Source organism: Bos javanicus, chromosome 12 (genome assembly GCF_032452875.1).
Source record: "Bos javanicus breed banteng chromosome 12, ARS-OSU_banteng_1.0, whole genome shotgun sequence".
In the NCBI taxonomy this organism is placed as follows: Eukaryota; Metazoa; Chordata; class Mammalia; order Artiodactyla; family Bovidae; genus Bos; species Bos javanicus.
In genome coordinates this window covers 26,291,529-26,310,545 of record NC_083879.1, presented here as the reverse complement: position 1 = coordinate 26,310,545, position 19,017 = coordinate 26,291,529, and the positions used below count along the sequence as shown (strand labels likewise).

At 32.5% G+C, this 19,017-nt stretch overlaps 1 protein-coding gene across 6 annotated transcripts in view; it reads left to right on the top strand.

Annotated features, from left to right (window-relative positions):
* The window catches only part of NBEA (neurobeachin), a 676,277-nt gene that overhangs the window by 170,363 nt on the left and 486,897 nt on the right, over nt 1–19,017 (top strand). For all 6 annotated transcript variants that reach the window (XM_061434789.1, XM_061434791.1, XM_061434788.1 and 3 more), the window contains 7 exons: nt 705–813; nt 8,774–8,926; nt 11,005–11,173; nt 11,604–11,683; nt 12,402–12,464; nt 12,561–12,658; nt 16,374–16,466. In XM_061434789.1, coding sequence (XP_061290773.1) covers nt 705–813; nt 8,774–8,926; nt 11,005–11,173; nt 11,604–11,683; nt 12,402–12,464; nt 12,561–12,658; nt 16,374–16,466 — 765 coding nt within the window. The remainder of the gene's footprint in view (nt 1–704; nt 814–8,773; nt 8,927–11,004; nt 11,174–11,603; nt 11,684–12,401; nt 12,465–12,560; nt 12,659–16,373; nt 16,467–19,017) is intronic.

Below are 19,017 nucleotides of genomic sequence, written 5' to 3'. Positions count from 1 at the left end.
AACGTAATGCAATCATTTATTTTTCTTTTGTTTCTTCCTTCATTCCACAGACATACCAAGTACATTATCTTTGTCTGGCACATATCTTTTTGTGCTTTTATGTATTTGTGTATACATTGTGTCATCAGTTGTCACTTTTTATTTCAGTATGACATAAATCATCTTATTTTCTTTGCTCTCATGAATTTTCCTGAGGGCATATATGGGACATAAGTAATATGTTGCATATTTCTCTAGATATTTTAATATATGTGTGTGTGTGTGTATATATATATAAGTTGTTTTTGAAAAATAGGTCTAAATGAAAAGTTTATTTAAAAAAAAAGGTGACCAAAATAATATTGTTAAAATATTTTAAATTTTCTAAGAGAGCATGGGCTTCAAAAGAATATCATGGTAGTTTTTATTATGGAAAAGTATGTTTCTTATGTAAGATTTACTTCAGGGAATATATATGTATAAAGATAAACTTAGATATTTTACCTTGGAATGTAAAATAACTCCATAGTTATGTTTCTATATAATGTTTAATTTTAAAGATATAAAACCTTATTTTTTTCATGCTTGTGAGAAATATTCTTACCTAAGATAACAGCAAAATAGATTAAAATTGAATATGATTGTTACCTTTTAGATTAATAAAATTGTGTTTATGATCAATATTTGATGGTGACATAATGGAATTATCTGTACTTTACATGCAGTGCTACTCTTTTGGCATTCCTGGTTGAACTACTTAAAAGTTCAGTAGCCATGCAAGAACAGATGCTGGGTGGAAAAGGCTTTTTAGTCATTGGCTACTTACTTGAAAAGGTAAGTGAAATGTATTGATGGCTTTACACAGATGGACCACTGACAGTCACTCATTATACTTTTTTTCTGTAGTCTCCCCTTTACATTGACTGCAGAGGTCATATATTTGGTTAATTCACAAATATTTTTAAGTTATGTACTTGAATATATGTATAGACACTAAATTGGGTGTTAGAAATCTACATAATAAAGAAATTTTGAATAAAAATAGAAACTAAAGAAAAATTATTTCATCTACTTGTCTTCAAATTTAGAAATGTTTCTCTTAATTATTTTTCTAATTGATTCTTTGCTGTCTTTTGCATTCAAACCAAGTTTCTTACACATTTTATCAATTTTAGTTTTAAGTGGATTTACTTTTTTTCTTTTTGCTTTCTTTCTCAGTTTTAAGGTAGTAAACAAAAACCTATATTTGGCAGCAACAGAAACATTAGTTTTTGCTTTGTCCCTGATTTTAATATATTTGAATGTTTAAAGTAGCATTTTTTTCTAATCAATACATAGTGTAAACAGTGCAAACTAGATCACTTTAATTCTTCCTATGTGTGTCATTTATGCCCTGCTTTTTTAATGACCTTTGCTTTAGTTACAACTGTACTATAATGGCAATGAGTGCTGAGTTTCTGATAATGGTCTCACAGGAGTTTGATTGTACCATGTGATTTCCTTCAAACAGTAAAGTGATATTTCATAAATAAGTTTTTTTCTTTCCTTAAGAAATATCTATCACCATCATTAGTGCTCCCAAACCTCTTCTTAAGAGTTAATCATTAACATTCATATGACATTCAGATGCTTTGTAAATGGAACTATCCAAGAAAATAATAGAGGTGAGACCTGAACTAAGAGAAATAAACTTATTTTTCTCTTGAGAAATAAAATTTAGAGGTCTTTTGGAAATATTTTTTTAACCTCAGATTGATCTACATTTAAAATTCTTCTGTGTTTTCTTTGAAACAAGTACTTTTGTTTCTTGAAGGCTAGAGGAGTAATAAATTATAAAATATCATAGGCAGCATTTTTTAGTCAGATAATTTTTTCAGTAAATTTATTAATGTTTTCATTAAGTCTATTTAGTTATTTTTAATAATAGAATACTCTTTTCCTATGTCTGAAGTATTAAGAGCTGTTTTCAAGACTTGTGTTAAATTACATTTGACAGGAGTTAGATATTATGAAATACCTTTGTGACACTGCTGTTCCTGATCACTATCAGGAACTACCTCTTAAATATACTTAATCGATTTACTGAGAGCTTATTAGCATAATTTTAAAGTGAGCATTCACTTGTACACTTAAAACTTAGCTTAAAATTAGAAATATTGTGAAAAGTCTTCAAATCAAATAAAAAGAACATTAGACTAATAATAATAGCTCCATCATTTTACAGTCCTTCAGCAGTGTATGAGGTTTCTAGTCTTTTCACAGCTTTGGAAGCCTTTGTTATTATCTGACTTTTTTTAGTATTCTAGCCATCATAGTGGATGTGAAATGTTTTATCACTTTTGTATTTGCATTTCTGTGATGTCTAAATGATGTTGAGCATTTGTGTATTTTTTAAGAAATATTTATTACAAAGACCATTTTTAAAAACTGTGGTATTCCTTTTTATTACTGAATTGTAGGAAATTTTTATTCTATATCCCAATCCTTTATTAGATATATGATTTGCAAAGATAGTCTTCTATTCTGTGGATCACTTTATGTCTTAATATGCATTTTTTTGATTACAAATTAAGTTGAGCATTTTCACATGTTTGTTGTCCTTTAAGTTGTGCTCTTTTGCTAAATACCTATTCAGAGTATTTCCACTTTGTCATTTGAATTGTTGGTCATTTTCTTATTGGTTCATGGGAATTCTGTATATATCTTGGATATGAGTCCTTATTGGATATGCATCAATAATATCTCTTCCTCTGTGACTTGCCTTTTCACACTCTTAATCATCAAATGCTTTGTCTGCATTCAGTTCAGTCGCTCAGTTGTGTCCGACTCTTTGCGACCCCATGAACCGCATCACGCCAGGCCTCCCTGTCCATCACCAACTCGCGGAGTTCACTCAAACTCATGTCCATCAAGTCAGTGATGCCATCCAGCCATCTCATCCTCTGTCATCCCCTTCTCCTGCCCTCAATCTTTCCCAGCATCAGGGTCTTTTCAAATGAGTCAGCTCTTTGCATCAGGTGGCCAAAGTATTGGAGTTTCAGCTTTAGCATCACTCCTTCTCTACATTATTTGAGATAATTATGATTTTTCTACATTTTTTTCTTAGTTTACTGAGTTACATTAGTTGATTTTCAAAATTAAATATTTTTATATTCCTGGAATCCTATGTAGTCATAGATCCATTCCCATTCTAATCCTTATGCTTCTCTTAAAATGACATATCAATGTTAAGTCTTATTTGACTTATTGATATTTTAGTTTAACATTATTTCCTTCTTGAACTGCTTTGTTCAATTGCATTTTGTAACAACATTATTTCTTTGCTTTCTTCTTATCTCCTTGGCCTCCTTTAATTCTCTCCTAGTCCTTCTTCCTAAACTTTAAAGCCTGTGGTATCCTTGTGCTTAATCCTAGAAATCTTGTCACTTTTCTGTTTACACTGTACTCTGATTGAGCTCAGGGTTCCCTTAGCTTTCCTTATACTGCAGATGCTTATACTCAAATGTGTATCCCCAACTACCAGCCTCTCCCTTGAATCTGATTCCACTTAGATGTTTAATAAGCTTCACAGATTTAAATTATCCAAACTGTTACCTTTGATTTTCCTTTCAAATCTTTTGTCCTTTACTCTTCTCTGTCTCAGTTAGCAGTATTGCCCTTCAACAAGTAGTTCAGATAAAAAATGTTAATTCTTTTTGACTCTTTTTCACACACAGAATTCCTTCTGGCAGCATACTGTGTTGTTTTAGTATCAAAACATATCCAGAATCAGTGACTGCTGCTGCTGCTAAGTCACTTCAGTTGTGTCTTGACTCTGTGAGACCCCATAGACGGCCTACTAGGCTCCCCTGTGCCTGGGATTCTCCAGGCAAGAACACTGGAGTGGGTTGCCATTTCCTTCTCCAGTGCATGAAAGTGAAAAGTGAAAGTGAAGTTGCTCAGTCATGTCTGACTCATAGCGACCCCATGGACTGCAGCCCACCAGGCTCCTCCATCCATGGGATTTTCCCAGGCAAGAGTACTGGAGCTACTTATTAATACTCCTCTACTTGTTTCTATGCCCATTTTTATTCACACTGTCATTATCGTTCACCACTAGTTACCCACAGTCCATTTTTTGCTTGCAATCAGATTAGTCTTGAAATGTGCCAGGTCCTTCTAGTCCATCCTTCTCAAAGTAAATTCATAAGTCTCTTACCTCTGACATATCCCTTACCACTCTCATTCTTTCTTTCTCTGTTGCAGCCGCACTGACCGTACAAAGGCCTCTTTGAAGAGCTTTCTCTTAAAAACTAAAATAGTAAGCATGAGCTCTTCATAGGACTTTTGCATTTTCTTTTCACATTGCTTTGGTAATTCTGTAGATATCCACATGGCTTGATTCTACACGTCATTTAGGATTTTGCTTATGACACTTTATCAGAGAAGTCTTCTCTGATAACTCAATAGAATAGTACTCCTTTGCTAACCATCAATGATTATTTCCCTGCTTAATTTTTATAGCACCAATCTGGCTTTTTTTTTTTTACTTTTTGTTTTCTGCTTCCTTCTGCTATAGTGTATGCCTTGGCTTCATGAAAACAGGGACATTTTTTGCATATTATTGCTGTATCGTCTACCTAAAAGTATGTCTTCTTTTATACGTATTTGTTGAATTGAATTAAATAAATGTAAAGGGCTTATGTATTTATCTGATTACATAAAATAATTGTTGTCATTGTTCAGTCACTAAGTTGTGTCCAACTCTTTGTGACCCCATAGACTGCAGCACTCTAGGCTTCCCTGTCCTTTACTATCTCCCAGAGTTTGCTCAAATTCGTGTTCATTGAGTCAGTGACTCTATCTAACCATCTCATCCTCTGCCACCCTTTTCTTCTTTTGTGTTGTCTTTCCCAGCATCAGGGTAAAAGAATAACTTTTTATTTTTTCTTATATTAATGTTCACCTGTTTTATTTTCAGATAATCATCTGTTAGGTGAGTAGTGTAGATAATAAAGTTCCATTTTTATTTATCAACTAATAACAAGTTAATGGTTAACTGTCACTTAGCTTTATCTCCTTGTTTTAGAAGATACAAGTTAATTATTAAAGAAAATAGTCTAGTGAGAGGCCATCTTATTCATTATGTTTAGACTATTTCATGAAAAACTTTTAAGGTATTTTTGTTTTGTTTTATTTGCCAAAATATGAATTTGAAAAAAAAACTCGGAGGCAGTTTGATGTATTCAGTATTTTTATTGTGGTTAATAAGAATTTGATTAATTATCTTAAACATTAAGGGAATATGCTTGCTAGTGTAACTGGAAGTCTAGTGATAGGTGGCTTATCAGTTGCCTTGTTAGGAAACAGATGCTGTGCTCAAACTTGATTATTGAAAGCATTTAATACAAGGCTCTTTAAATGATTTCTGAGCATTGTTAAAGGAAATATCAACATTTGAAGAGATGAGAGGAATGTATGTTTAAAACACAATTCAAATAGAAAGATATTTTAAGTATAGGAGAAGTATACCTGACTAGAGTGTGGCCTTTAATAAAGGAATATAATGTATTGACCTCAAGGGGGGAAGCCAGGGAGATGAATGTCCCAGACTTCATTTTCTTCCTATCCTTTAATTTCCTGCTGGAGTCTTCAACTAGCCAAACCCACTGGAAGCACAGAAATAGGATGGGGAAGGTTGGAAAATAATTCATTACAGCCAGAAAAACATATCCAGTAAGTTGGACTTCAGGGTTAGCTTAAGTCTCAATTATGTATGTCATCAGAGACCAGGTTTTTCTCTATCTCTCTACTGCTACCTACAGTTATGCTTTTGTGCTGTAGCTATTATTCTTTGTGGTCATAGAGTTGCTGGGCCGACTTGGTGCTATAAGCCTTCACATCCAAGTGGAGAGAGCTCTTTTCCCCCAATTACTGAAGAAGATCCTTCCCTCCAGTTTGACTGATCAGCTTAGGTCTCGGTCTCTTTTGAACTTAATGTTGTGAAAATTTTGATGCTCTCTCTCTGACAACAATAATAATACACATAAATGATAGATCTTGGTGTCCATAAGGAGCTAAATGGGTAATGAAGATCGACTACGTTATGATACACCTCTAGTAATTAAAATAATTTCCCACAATGTATAGTTTGCTTGATATATGATGCATGTTTTATATATATATATATATATATAGAGAGAGAGAGAGAGAGAGAGGGAGATAGAAGAGGTTCTTTAAAAACATTTCTAGCAATCCATTTCATTGTGGGCTGCTTTAAGTGTGGGGAAGACCTCTTTTTACTGCATAGCAATTTCTCTCTCTAACATTCATCACTCTTATTTGGCTTAATAACTTTTTGGAGTAGATATTACAATAAAATAGTTTTTTCTAGCTTCCCAGATTATACTTCCAAATGTGTTTATTCACCCCTTATATAGCACTTCTTGCAAACTATGTATTCAGTTACCACACAAAAGTAACATCATATAGTTTAAATTTCAGAGCTTGCACTTTACAGATTAATAACTATAAATTGTCTTGGAGTAGGAAATGGCAACCCACTTCGTATTCTTGCCTTGAAAATTCCATGGGCAGAGGATCCTGGTGGGATACAGTCCATGGGGTCGCAAAACATTGGACACAACTGAGTGACTAAGGAACTAACTATAAATTATCCAAGAATAAGTCTCTTTTTAAAATAGCTTTCCTTGACAAAATGAAAACAAATATCATAGTTTAAAAATATTTTCAATCTATCTTAGTTAAAACATTAAAACAAAATTGGATATCCTTCTATCCTCTTCTGATCAGTGTTTTGTCTTATCTGTTTTATTCTTACTCTGTTCTTGAATTTGACATGAATTCAGTTAAACATTTAGTGAAGAATTATGGCAGGTTCCAGACAGTTAAAAGATGAATAAGATAGTATCCTTTTTTAATATCAGGAAAGAAAGATATGTAAATAACAGTTATCCAAGGTAGACAGAATAAGTACTGCATACTTATAGGTAAAGGTCACATGCTTTTGAAGAACTTTCATTTTATGCCTGGTAGGATTTTGTGTGGCCAATAAAAAAGCACAATTGTAGAAAAATGTGTCCTAAAGATAAATTTTCGAATTTAAAAAGCTACCCAACAGTATCAATTGCTATGAAGAACAAAATAACTTTTTTTTAATGATGTTAAAGGACCCACCTGATGCTTCTAAGCATATCTTTTAATTAGGTGGAGAAGTTAAAAGCTTATTTCCAGATTATGAATTAGTTCCTCAAATGAATATGTTCCTAATGGTCAATCTGATTTTATATCACTTAAGTGTTTTTATAGACACATGACAATTTTTATAGGCTAAAATCTGATCTATAAGATAGGTTCTAACTATTGCTCTGTTATTTTTTTTTTTAACTTTACAATATTGTATTGGTTTTGCCATACATCAACATGCATCTGCCACAGGTGTACACGTGCTCCACATCCTGAACCCTCCTCCCTCCTCCCTCCCCATACCATCCCTCTGGTTCATCCCAGTGCACCAGCCCCAAGCTTCCTGTATCCTGCATTGAACCTGGACTGGCGATTCATTTCTTATATGATATTATACATGTTTTAATGCCATTCTTCCAAATCATACCCCCTTCCTCTCCCACAGAGTCCAAAAGACTTCTATACATCTGTGTCTCTTTTGCTGTCTTGCATACAGGGTTGTCTGTTATTTTAATTTTATTCCCCTCAGTTCAGTTTAGTTAGTTCAGTCGCTCAGTTGTGTCCAACTCTTTGCGACCCCATGAATTGCAGCACGCCAGGCCTCCCTGTCCATCACCATCTCCCGGAGTTCACTCAAACTCACATCCATCGAGTCGGTTATGTCATCCAGCCATCTCATCCTCTGTGGTCCCCTTCTCCTCCTGCCTCCAATCCCTCCCAGCATCATAGTCTTTTCCAATGAGTCAACTCTTCACATGAGGTAGCCAAAGTATTGGAGTTTCAGCTTTAGCATCAGTCCTTCCAGTGAACACCCAGGACTGATCTCCTTTAGGATGGACTGGTTGGATATCCTTGCAGTCCAAGGGACTTTCAAGAGTCTTCTCCAACACCACAGTTCAAAAGCATCAATTCTCCGGTGCTCAGCTTTCTTCACAGTCCAACTTTCACCTCCAGACATGACCACTGGAAAAACCATAGCCTTATTCCCCTATCCATGGTTAAAATAGTTTAGAATTTTAAAGTAGTATTACTTTTTGTATTAAAGTTCCTTTAAAATGAGTGACCAATCTGCTTTTTTGTAACTCAAATATTTATTTATCTTTGTCTACCTCCCCCTTGCAATAAGTTATTTTTTTAGGATTATTTCTTCCATCTTACGAAGTTTTCATCTAAAGTTATGTTCTAAGGCTTGGTTTGAATTTTGTCAGACTGTTGCTGATCTCACTGTCTGTGTTTTGTCACATAGCCTACTAATACAAAATCATTGCTAGCCTGCTAGCCTTATACTTCAAATTAGTTAAATGTTACCTTCTCAGTAAAATCTCTTTAAACCACCCTTCCACACATTTTCCATTCACTTCATGTTCTTTTTTCACACTTTTCATACACTTGTTATATTTATCATGTTACATGTTTTACCTTTTTAAGTTTATTGGATGTCCTTGTCTTCTCTTTTATTAGAATGTAAGTTTTTTATTTTTATTTTTTCCAGTTTTGTGTTTTGTTAACTAGTCTTTCCTCAGTACCAAGAAGCATACCTGTCAAACATACATATTTCCTGAGTACTAAATGAAAAGCATGAGCTTAAATTTCTACTTTCTTTCTTTAGTCATCAAGAGTTCATATAACTAGAGCTGTCCTGGAGCAGTTTTTATCGTTTGCAAAATACCTTGATGGTTTATCTCACGGAGCACCTTTGCTGAAGCAGCTTTGTGATCACATTTTATTCAACCCAGCCATCTGGATACATACACCTGCAAAGGTATACTGTTTAACTTCAGTTATTTTATTTTAATATTATAAATTATAAATATATAGTTATTGGATCTAAACTGTTGAGTAGAAAATGTTGAAATTTTTCAATTTATGTTATAGTCAGTCTGAAGCAGTCATATTAGGCAGTATTAAAATCAAAAAGGTAAATACTCAAATATTAAAATAAGTGGAACTATAGTTAAAAATTATATTTTTTTAATGGGGTGATGAGAAAGTTCTGGAACTAGATAGTGGTGATGGCTGCTAAAAAAATATCAAACCTGTATTTCTTAACCTATTAAAGGTGAAACCCACTTAGACTTAAGACCAAAATTTGAGAGGTAAAACTATAAAGCTTATAGGAGAAATTGTTGAAAGATACCTTTACAGTTTGATGATAGCCAAAAGGTTCTTAATTAAAACCTTCCAAACCTCTCTTTTTAGGGGGTTAAGTAATGCATTTGATAATATCAAAATTAAGGATTTTGTTAAATGATTTCCATAGATGATGTTAATAAATAAATGATAGATTGCTGCTAAGTCACTTCAGTCGTGTTCAACTCTGTGCGACCCCATAGACGGCAGCCCTCCAGGCTCCGCCATCCCTGGGATTCTCCAGGCAAGAACTCTGGAGTGGGTTGCCATTTCCTTCTCCAATGCATGAAAGTGAAAAGTGAAAGTGAAGTCTCTCAGTCATGTCCAACTCTTCGCGACCCCATGGACTGCAGCCTACCAGGCTCCTCCGTCCATGGGATTTGCCAGGCAAGAGTACTGGAGTGGGGTGCCATTGCCTTTCCAAAATGATAGATTAGGAGGTATTTTACAATGTCAAACTATTGGGAAAAGAGGGAAATATTGAATATTAGCCTTGATTCAGATATTAGTATTGCATAAGTGTTAAATTTACTGAGTAGAGGAATTATATTATGTTCTGTGTAGGAGAATGGCCTTATTCTTAGGAGATTCACATTGAAATATTTGGTGGTGAAGTGTCTGAATGCTAACAACCTCCTTTCAAACATTTCATCAAAAAAACAGTTTTATCAAAATATATTTATACATCTACATGTATAATATAATAGGAATAAAGGAAGCAGATGTGGGATAATATTAACAGTTGGTAAATCTTTTATGATAGTTATATAACCGGAGAAAATAGTGATTAAAAACATTCAGAATGTAAAAGGAACTCTTGAAAAATCAATGCTAAAAATATTAAAATATTAGGCTTGATTTAATAAATGCATTCTGAAGTCATTAGATAGTGACTTACAACCTTTCGAAGAAAGAAAATCTGGTACAATGATTGTTAAGATTAGGAAAAGAAAAAAGTACCAGATAACTAATTATATCACAATAATTGTCATCATTGTGGCTGGAAAATTCATTCTATTTGAGCATAGATTTTTTTTCATGATATCATGATATGTAAAAATATTTGTTTTAAAAGAAATTTATTCATAATTTTTTAGATATCAGCATAACATTTTTATTATTTTGCATACCTGAATTTAGCTCTCTTTTATTCTAGTAGAAATCAAGGGACATTTTGAGCTGCCTTTTGTAATTTTCAAGTCTCCCACATAACTTCAAAATTCTATTTTTTTATGGTTTGTCATTTTAATTATTGTGGTAAAAGTCAAACCTGGTGTTTGTTCATTCTTTAAATAGGGTGGTTAAACTTGCTGTCTTTATACTTACATGCTAGATTCTGATACTGTGACAATAGGTTAAGAAAATTTGAAATTACATGAACTTTTAGGGTCTATGACAATAATGTATAATTTTTCTAAATATGATATAGCTGACTGATATTATGTTCCTTTCAACTGCTACATTGTACTTTGATTAAGGGCTTTAGTCTAGCTGGCTTTTTAAATAATTTTATTAGAATATGTTGATTGCAGATTATCTTTATAATATAAATAACACTTAGTAAATAATTATTTTTAACCTCATAATAGATGATTCTTTCTCAGCCTTTATATAGATTTACATTTAAATTAGAATAGAATGTATATTTTTAATGTAAGCACTTGAGGCATTTTAAATTTATTTTAATGCTTTGTTAATATTCTGTACTAGGTTCAGCTTTCTCTATACACCTATTTGTCTGCTGAATTTATTGGAACTGCTACCATTTACACCACCATACGCAGAGTAGGAACAGTATTACAGCTTATGCATACACTAAAATATTACTACTGGGTCATTAATCCTGCTGATAGTAGTGGCATTACACCCAAAGGTTTAGGTAAGTACAGTATTACCTATGTAAGTTGTGCCATGGTGATGAAATTGGGAAAGAAATTAGATGAAGAAATATTGGGAAAACTTTGATTTGAGGGGGAAAAGGGAATTTATTAAGTTAATAAAAGTAGGGAACTGTATCCATGTAAGACAGATGTTATAATTTATCAGTGAATAGTAATATATTATAATTTAAAAAAAATAATTTTTTCCCAAATCTGACATTAGTAAGCAATTTGAAATTGCCACAATCTGAAATTTTATATTCTCTACTGTTGAAACTGTACAGAATTACTACTAATTTATATTATAATTGCAATGTATATAATTTAAATTTTCCATAATATCACAATATAATTTCATTGAGCTTATTATTTAATAATAACAATGATGGAGGTTTTTGGTTTATTTTTTTGATTTCTGTTTTATTCTAGATGGTCCCCGGCCATCACAAAAAGAAATTATATCACTGCGGGCATTTATGTTACTTTTCTTGAAACAGCTTATACTAAAGGTAAACAGTTTTACATAATGCATAATTGCAGTATATTAAGTGAAAAGAATTTTTGCCAGAGTTTAAATCAATATTGTAAAATCAGTAATAACTACCTTCAATTCATGAATTACTTTCAATATTCTATAAATCTTAGTATTAACTCTTGTTGAACTTCACTTTGCATTAAACTTTGTGTTAAATATTCTCTGAAAGTCTCCATACTGAGGGATGTAACAAAAACAGACAAGGAATATGTGCATGAAAATTGAGCATGAAGATTTTATTCTAGAAAATCATCTGTGTTTCTGTTTGAGAAGTCATATGTTACATATTTTATCATAGTAGGATTTTTAAAAGATTAAGATATATAGAAAATAATGGCAAAATACACAGTAATTGATATTGTAAAGTCTTATTATAATTTGCATCATTTTAAGAAAAGAATATGGGATTAGAAAATAGTGATTGAATATACTTAGATGAAGAAAATATAATATTTTTGATAGTGAATTCAATCAAATATTAGCAATTTTAGACGAATATACTTTTCTAAGTATTTACTTATTTAACTTGATTTGATATAGCCTATGGGTTATGAAGTATCTGAGTATTATAATTAAAGCATCATTACTTTTAAGTAGTTTATATTTTATTTTAAAATGATTAATTTGATGTATGTCTTTAATTAAAGTTTTAATTTTAAATTTAAATTAAATATATATATATTTTAAATTAGGATCGAGGGGTCAAGGAAGATGAACTTCAGAGTATATTAAATTACCTGCTTACAATGCATGAGGTAGGATATGGTTTGGGTCTTCCATTTTAACAATTTTATTCAATGCATTAAAAAACATTTATTATTGAATAAATATTGATGATCCTTATTATGCAGGATGAAAATATTCATGATGTGTTACAGTTACTAGTGGCTTTAATGTCAGAACACCCAGCATCAATGATACCAGCCTTTGATCAAAGAAATGGAATAAGGTATGAATATAATATAAGTATCATTAGTAGAGTTTAATTTAGTACACGTATGCTTCCCAGAATAATCCTATTCAGTTAACTTTTGGGTATATATAGAAAAATCTTACACATAAGAAGGGAATAGATGGAGAAAGCTGTTATTAATCCTCCTAATACTCAGGAAACTGATGAAATGTATAGAAAATGGGTCTCAAGTCTCAAAAAAGAGTAATTATATTGTTACTGTAGTAGAGGCATTTCAAGAAGTTGAAAGAGCAAATTTTTTGACAAAAAGATGAGAGCACATGGTATATTTCAGCTAAAGAAAGCTCTAGAAAATTCTAAGTTTGGGCTCAAGAGGTAGAGAGTGGCCAGGTTGAAAGATCCATTAAATGGTAAGAACTTTAAATTTTTTCTGTTGGTCATGAAAACTAAAGAATTTTGAATATAGAAATGATTTGCAGATTTCTATTTTTCCAAGGAGCAATGTGGAGAATGAGTTGGAAAGGGATAAAACTAATGTAGCAAGACCAGTAGAGAAATTATTTTATTCGTAAGTATTAGGGATAATGAGCCAGGACAATGGCAGTGTGATGGGAAGATGGGGATGAAATGTTTTTGAATTAGAATCCAAAACCGAAGAATTTGAAAACTTTAGTTATGTTGATTGTAAAGTAATTGTGTAGATATGAATAAAACAGTTTCTTGGTTAGTATTCTTAAGTACGTTAAACCTATAACCTAGCCTCTTAGGGATTCTCTCATTTTTTCTGGAATCTGAGTTATTTGTATAAATAAGAAATCTAGGTAATGCCACATGTAACTCAGTGAGCTTTCACAGGTTTTAAAAAGAGTTTGTAAAGAATATATTAATAACTGTCAAAAGACTATATTATTAGTGCTTCTTTTACTTGGTCATTTATATCAGCAAATAACAACTTTATAATCTTGAAGGATTTCCTTTTCAAGTTAGAGAAGCCATCACTTTATTTCTATGTGGATATCCATCTTGTGACATCACTCTTCCCATTGAGTTTACAACCCATGGGGTTGCTAATCTATTTGAATAATAAAATTATACATTTCATTAGTAACAACTACAAGTATATTTTACTGTGAGATTGAACTCTATGAAATTGCTGAAACTTAGTGATTTTACTGAATAGTAGCAATTTCATATGGTACAATCATGTTTCTCATAGTTGATACCAGCTGGACATGTCACATTGTTTGTTACCAGTATGTTAAAAACAATCACAAAGATGAAAAATTTGCTACTTTAGTTTTTCATTTTAAAAAGAATGTGGAGAATGTAGGTTCTTGTTTAAAATATTGAAAAAATAGATATATTAGGTATAAAATTTTAAAATCTATACCCTAGAAAATAGGAACTAAAGGGTAACAGTTATGTCTGGGGAAATTTTTGATTAATTATAATTCATACATACTAAGTGAACACAAAGATTGCACTTAATTTAATACTGATAATATTAAACTGGGCTTAAAGAAAACCTTGTGGTAATACAACATTGAACTGAGCATCAAAAAATGTAATATTTTTGTATCTCAAAACCTTTAAAGAAAAGTATGCTAATGTTAAGTCACTTCAGTCGTGTCCGACTCTGTGCGACCCCATACACGGCAGCCCACCAGGCTCCCCCATCCCTGGGATTCTCCAGGCAAGAACACTAGAGTGGGTTGCCATTTCCTTCTCCAATGCATGAAAGTGAAAAGTGAAAGTGAAGTCGCTCAGTCGTGTCCGACTCCTAGCGACCCCATGGATTGCAGCCTAACAGGCTCCTCCGTCCATGGGATTTTCCAAGCAAGAGTACTGGAGTAGGGTGCCATTGTAGACAGTTTCTTTTTTACATCATTTTCTGGCTGAATATAGTAGGCTAAAGCAAATTAACTAGAATTCACCTATCAGATTATATTGTAAGTAAACGGTCATTAACTGAATCGTTGGTAAATTTCCTATTCATTCTTCATATTATTTTTTAAATAAGTACTTGGTTGTAAAAAAAATCCTATGTAGCATAGATGTCTGATGGCCTTAGATCTTTCATGTTTCAAATGTTAAATCATAATTTCTGTTGATCTCAGATGTATTTATACCTTTTTATCCCTTAAACTCAAAGTTATTCCTAGAGAATAGGAATTCTGTGGAGTTTCTGATAACATGTTTGAGTAGAGTCACATTTTTATGCTGTGAGGTTTTACTTTTGTTTTCAAGATTATTTTTGCTATTGAATGTTCTTTTTATGATTCCCTGAATATTTCTCTTTTTTTGAAATGTATAACTTTTCTATGGGCTTTCCAGTTGACTCAGTGGTAAAGAATCCACCTGCCAGTGCATCTGAGGCAGGTTCGATCCCTGAGTCAGAAAGATCCCTGAAGTAGGAAGTGCCAACTCACTCCCGTGTTCTTTTCTGTGAAATCTCATGGCAGGCTGCATATAGTCCATGGGGTCACAAAAGAATTCGACACGACTTAGTGACTAAAACATCAATGACAGAATAATAACTTTTCTGTTCTCATACTTGTCTTTTTTTTTTTTTTTTTCATTACTGATATTGGTCCTTAATAATTCTGAAAGTATATTTCAGTGTAAATTTACATTCATTTAAGAACTTGAATGGCAAGAACTGGAGTGGCAACCCACTCCAGTATTATTGCCTGGAGAATCCTATGGACAGAGGAACCTGGCAGGCTACAGTCCATGGGGTCACAAAGAGTCGGACACAACTGAGTGACTAATGCTAATAACTTGAGGCTTTTCTAAAAAACTATCTTCTGAAGGAAGTAATCACTCTTCTCATCATCTATTCTTCAGTAGAGTAATAAGATAGTATTATCAACAATATATTATTTTGTTTTTAATAGTATAAGCTACTGTTAAACAATTTAAAATAGATGTTATTAACTTTCAATTATTTGTTTTTCTCTGTTACTGTCCCTGAAATGATAGGAAAATTATACTTTGCAAACAGATCGGAGAGAACTGAGCAACTAAGTATCCACACACCTTACAGGAAAAAAAAATTATTTTTTGGAAAAAAATGAGATAAAATTTCTGAAGTACATATAAATATTATTTGAAGGGATTGTAAGTTAGGTCATATGTTAGTTTGTTGTACAACACATTTGTGTAGGAACCAAGAATTGAAACTCTTTGAGGAAACCAGTTTGCTTTTTCTGCTACTTCCTATATAGCTGCTTTATTCTTCTGTATATAGACTCGCCTTTGTGAACAGAGCAAGGCTGTCCTACCGTTTCTGTTCTAAATCATTTCCTAATTCAAGAGCCCAACAAAGATTAGCTATTGTTTCTCAGAACTTATTCCAAATTTTCAGAAAAGAAAAATTGAGCAGGTATGTACTCCCCTGGTCCAATTAGCCATAACCAGGAAAAAAGGTCATTAAGTACAAATGTTAGGGGAAATTCTAATAGAAGAAGAAATGTGGCTTAACTGAGCATGAGTCTTAATATTGAAAATTATATTCTATGTGCTGGGAGGCATTACTTATGAACAACCAATTGCTTTGTCCTTGTGAGTATGTATTTGAAGTTCAAATATAAAGAAAACTAATATGCTAGTTTTCAAATTTTTTCAAAGAATTTAAAATTCTGAGATATTTTATGTTTTATACATTTATAATTTCCTTGTAAAGTATACAGTGCTTATATTTTTAATATTCAAATGTGCTCAAAAGATCATTTATTTCTATATATTTTAGGGTAATCTACAAATTATTGGCCTCTAAAAGTGAAAGTATTTGGGTTCAAGCTCTGAAGGTTCTGGGATATTTTCTGAAGCATTTAGGTCACAAGTAAGTTGATGTTTTTCATAATGAATTATAGAAGTATCTACTGAAATTGTGTTTTTACTGGTTTAGTAACACGTAAATTTGATTGGAATGATGTTACAATGAAAATAACTTCTTATGGTAAAAAGAAAAACATTTTATAAAAGAATGTTGTTTTAACAGTTTCTTACACTTAAGTAATTTACTTTATTCCTGTTGCATGCTTTTAAAGATAATGTAACATATTTCATCAAATAAAATAAAGGACATGGGGATATGCTTTCAATGAAAGCTTTCTTGACACAGGCAAATATGTATATTGAGGTTTTGCTGACAGCTAAGTCAATATTTAATATCTGTTTGTATTATTTTCTAATTTTGAGGCTTATTGTGATTTGAAGATCCTACAATATTCCTTTTTTCCCCAAAGTCCAGAGTTTAGACACTTTTAAAAATCATTTGCTGATAAAAAAATAAACAAAAATCACTTGCTGATATAATGAATGTTTTTCATACTATGTTGTCCTGTGCATGAATAGTCTTGTATAAGTCCATTTTATATACAAATGAGCCCAAATACTGCCATTTAGCAACGATGGATAGGGTTCCTCTCAGAATTTTTGAATTGCTAATTTTTTTTTGGTATTTTGAACTGTGGAGAGTGATCAATAATACTAATGAAAATTTCACACCATTCAGATAAAACATGTCTAACATGCTAAATAGTCTAGAAAAGTAAATATTATTTTCATTTTGGTACCAAATCAATAGTTAAGAGAGAATGGTGATATTATAGATCTAGAGAATAGTTCAACAAAGCCAGGATTGTAGAAAAGAGTAATGTGTACTTGAGGAACTGTAAGTTTACTAGGTGATAGAATACCAGGAGTGAGAGCATATTCAGTTTTAACTTCAAGAGATATGGCTCATGGCACCCCACTCCAGTACTCTTGCCTGGAAAATCCCATGGACGGAGGAGCCTGGTAGGCTTCAGTCCATGGGGTCGCTAAGAGTCGGACACGACTGAGCGACTTCACTTTCACTTTTCACTTTCATGCATTGGAGAAGGAAATGGCAACCCACTCCAGTGTTCTTGCCTGGAGAATCCCAGGGACGGGGGAGCCTGGTGGGTTGCCGTCTATGGGATCGCACAGAGTCAGACACGACTGAAGTGACTTAGCAGCTTAGCAGCATTTAACTTTGGTTAAGAATAGGAAATTGATTGGGAATAATTAATAAAGGCTTCTTCCCTCTATGCAAGCTCTTAAAAATTGTCAAGAAACACACATTTTAAAACATAGAAATGTGGAAATGATAAGCAGAACTAACCAGTACATGAAGAATAGTCACTGGAAAATATTGCCATGAAGTACACAATAAATATAGTTAAAATTTTTACTGTAAGTTTAAAAAGTAAGAAAGAATTTCTTGTGAGAAAGGGAAGCTCCAAAGCAGAAATTTACGAAGTTAGAAGAAATGATGGAATAACTTTGAAATGTTGAATCATGAGCTAACAAAAATTTCAAACAAATTGGAAGGAAAAACTCTCACACAAAAATGAAATTGGAAGATGCTCAAGGAAGAGAAACTCTGTGGATAGCACAGTAAGGTACACGGAAGATAAAAATGAAAACAAAGCAAATAATGTGCATGGAATATATGGATGCGCATTATATGGATGAATATAAAAGAGTTCAGAAGGATTAAAGAGGAAATGATCCATACAGAAGACATAGAAATTCCAAAAACATAAACAGCGTAAATAAAGTTTCCAAATAAGAAAAGCAGAACAATGTAACTAAACAAGTGTTTTTAAACCTATAATTCAGTGAGCTTCTAATATAGATCTTGCCATCCATATTAAAGGGTATATGCTGTGTACCAAGAACATTTTTCTTGAAATGGTCTGTAGAAAAGTATACTATTGGATTTAAATATAATTTTTTTAAGTCCTTTTTTCAACATTCACAAGTTAAAGGGAAAAAAAGTTACTCTGGGCTTCAGCTTGTCTACGACAACCATCAGTAGAAAATGTAAAGCAGTAACTGTCAAGTACTCAAGAAAATGGAAACCAAAGTATCCTTTACATAAAAGTGTGCTGCCAAACAATTTTTAATCATGTAAGGAACTGTTTTTCTGAATAATTCTTGAGAAAATTACTAGGGGTTAAGTTCAGCCAATTAGGACTGACTGGACAGACTACAGCCAAGTACTCTTGATGAACACTGAATTAATTTAATAGTAAAACTAAGACTAAAACAAATAACAGACCGGTATCTCCTTTTTGTATGCCCTAATAAGGTAGAAATTCTATTGTTATAATGAATTGAGAAAGAACTAGGGAAAGGAGGAAACTAGACAAAGTTCAAAGAATCAAAGGATATCCATGTAAGCTGACAATAAAAATGTAGGCCTATTGAATAAAACTTGATGCTTTAGGAGAGAGGAAAATTTGAGTAAATATGGAGATTTTATCATTGCCCATCATTGGGAAATACATGAACTGCCTACACATAAAGGACCTCTTATTCCTTTATAACAACAAAGATGAACAGTTAAAACTGTAATGCTCATC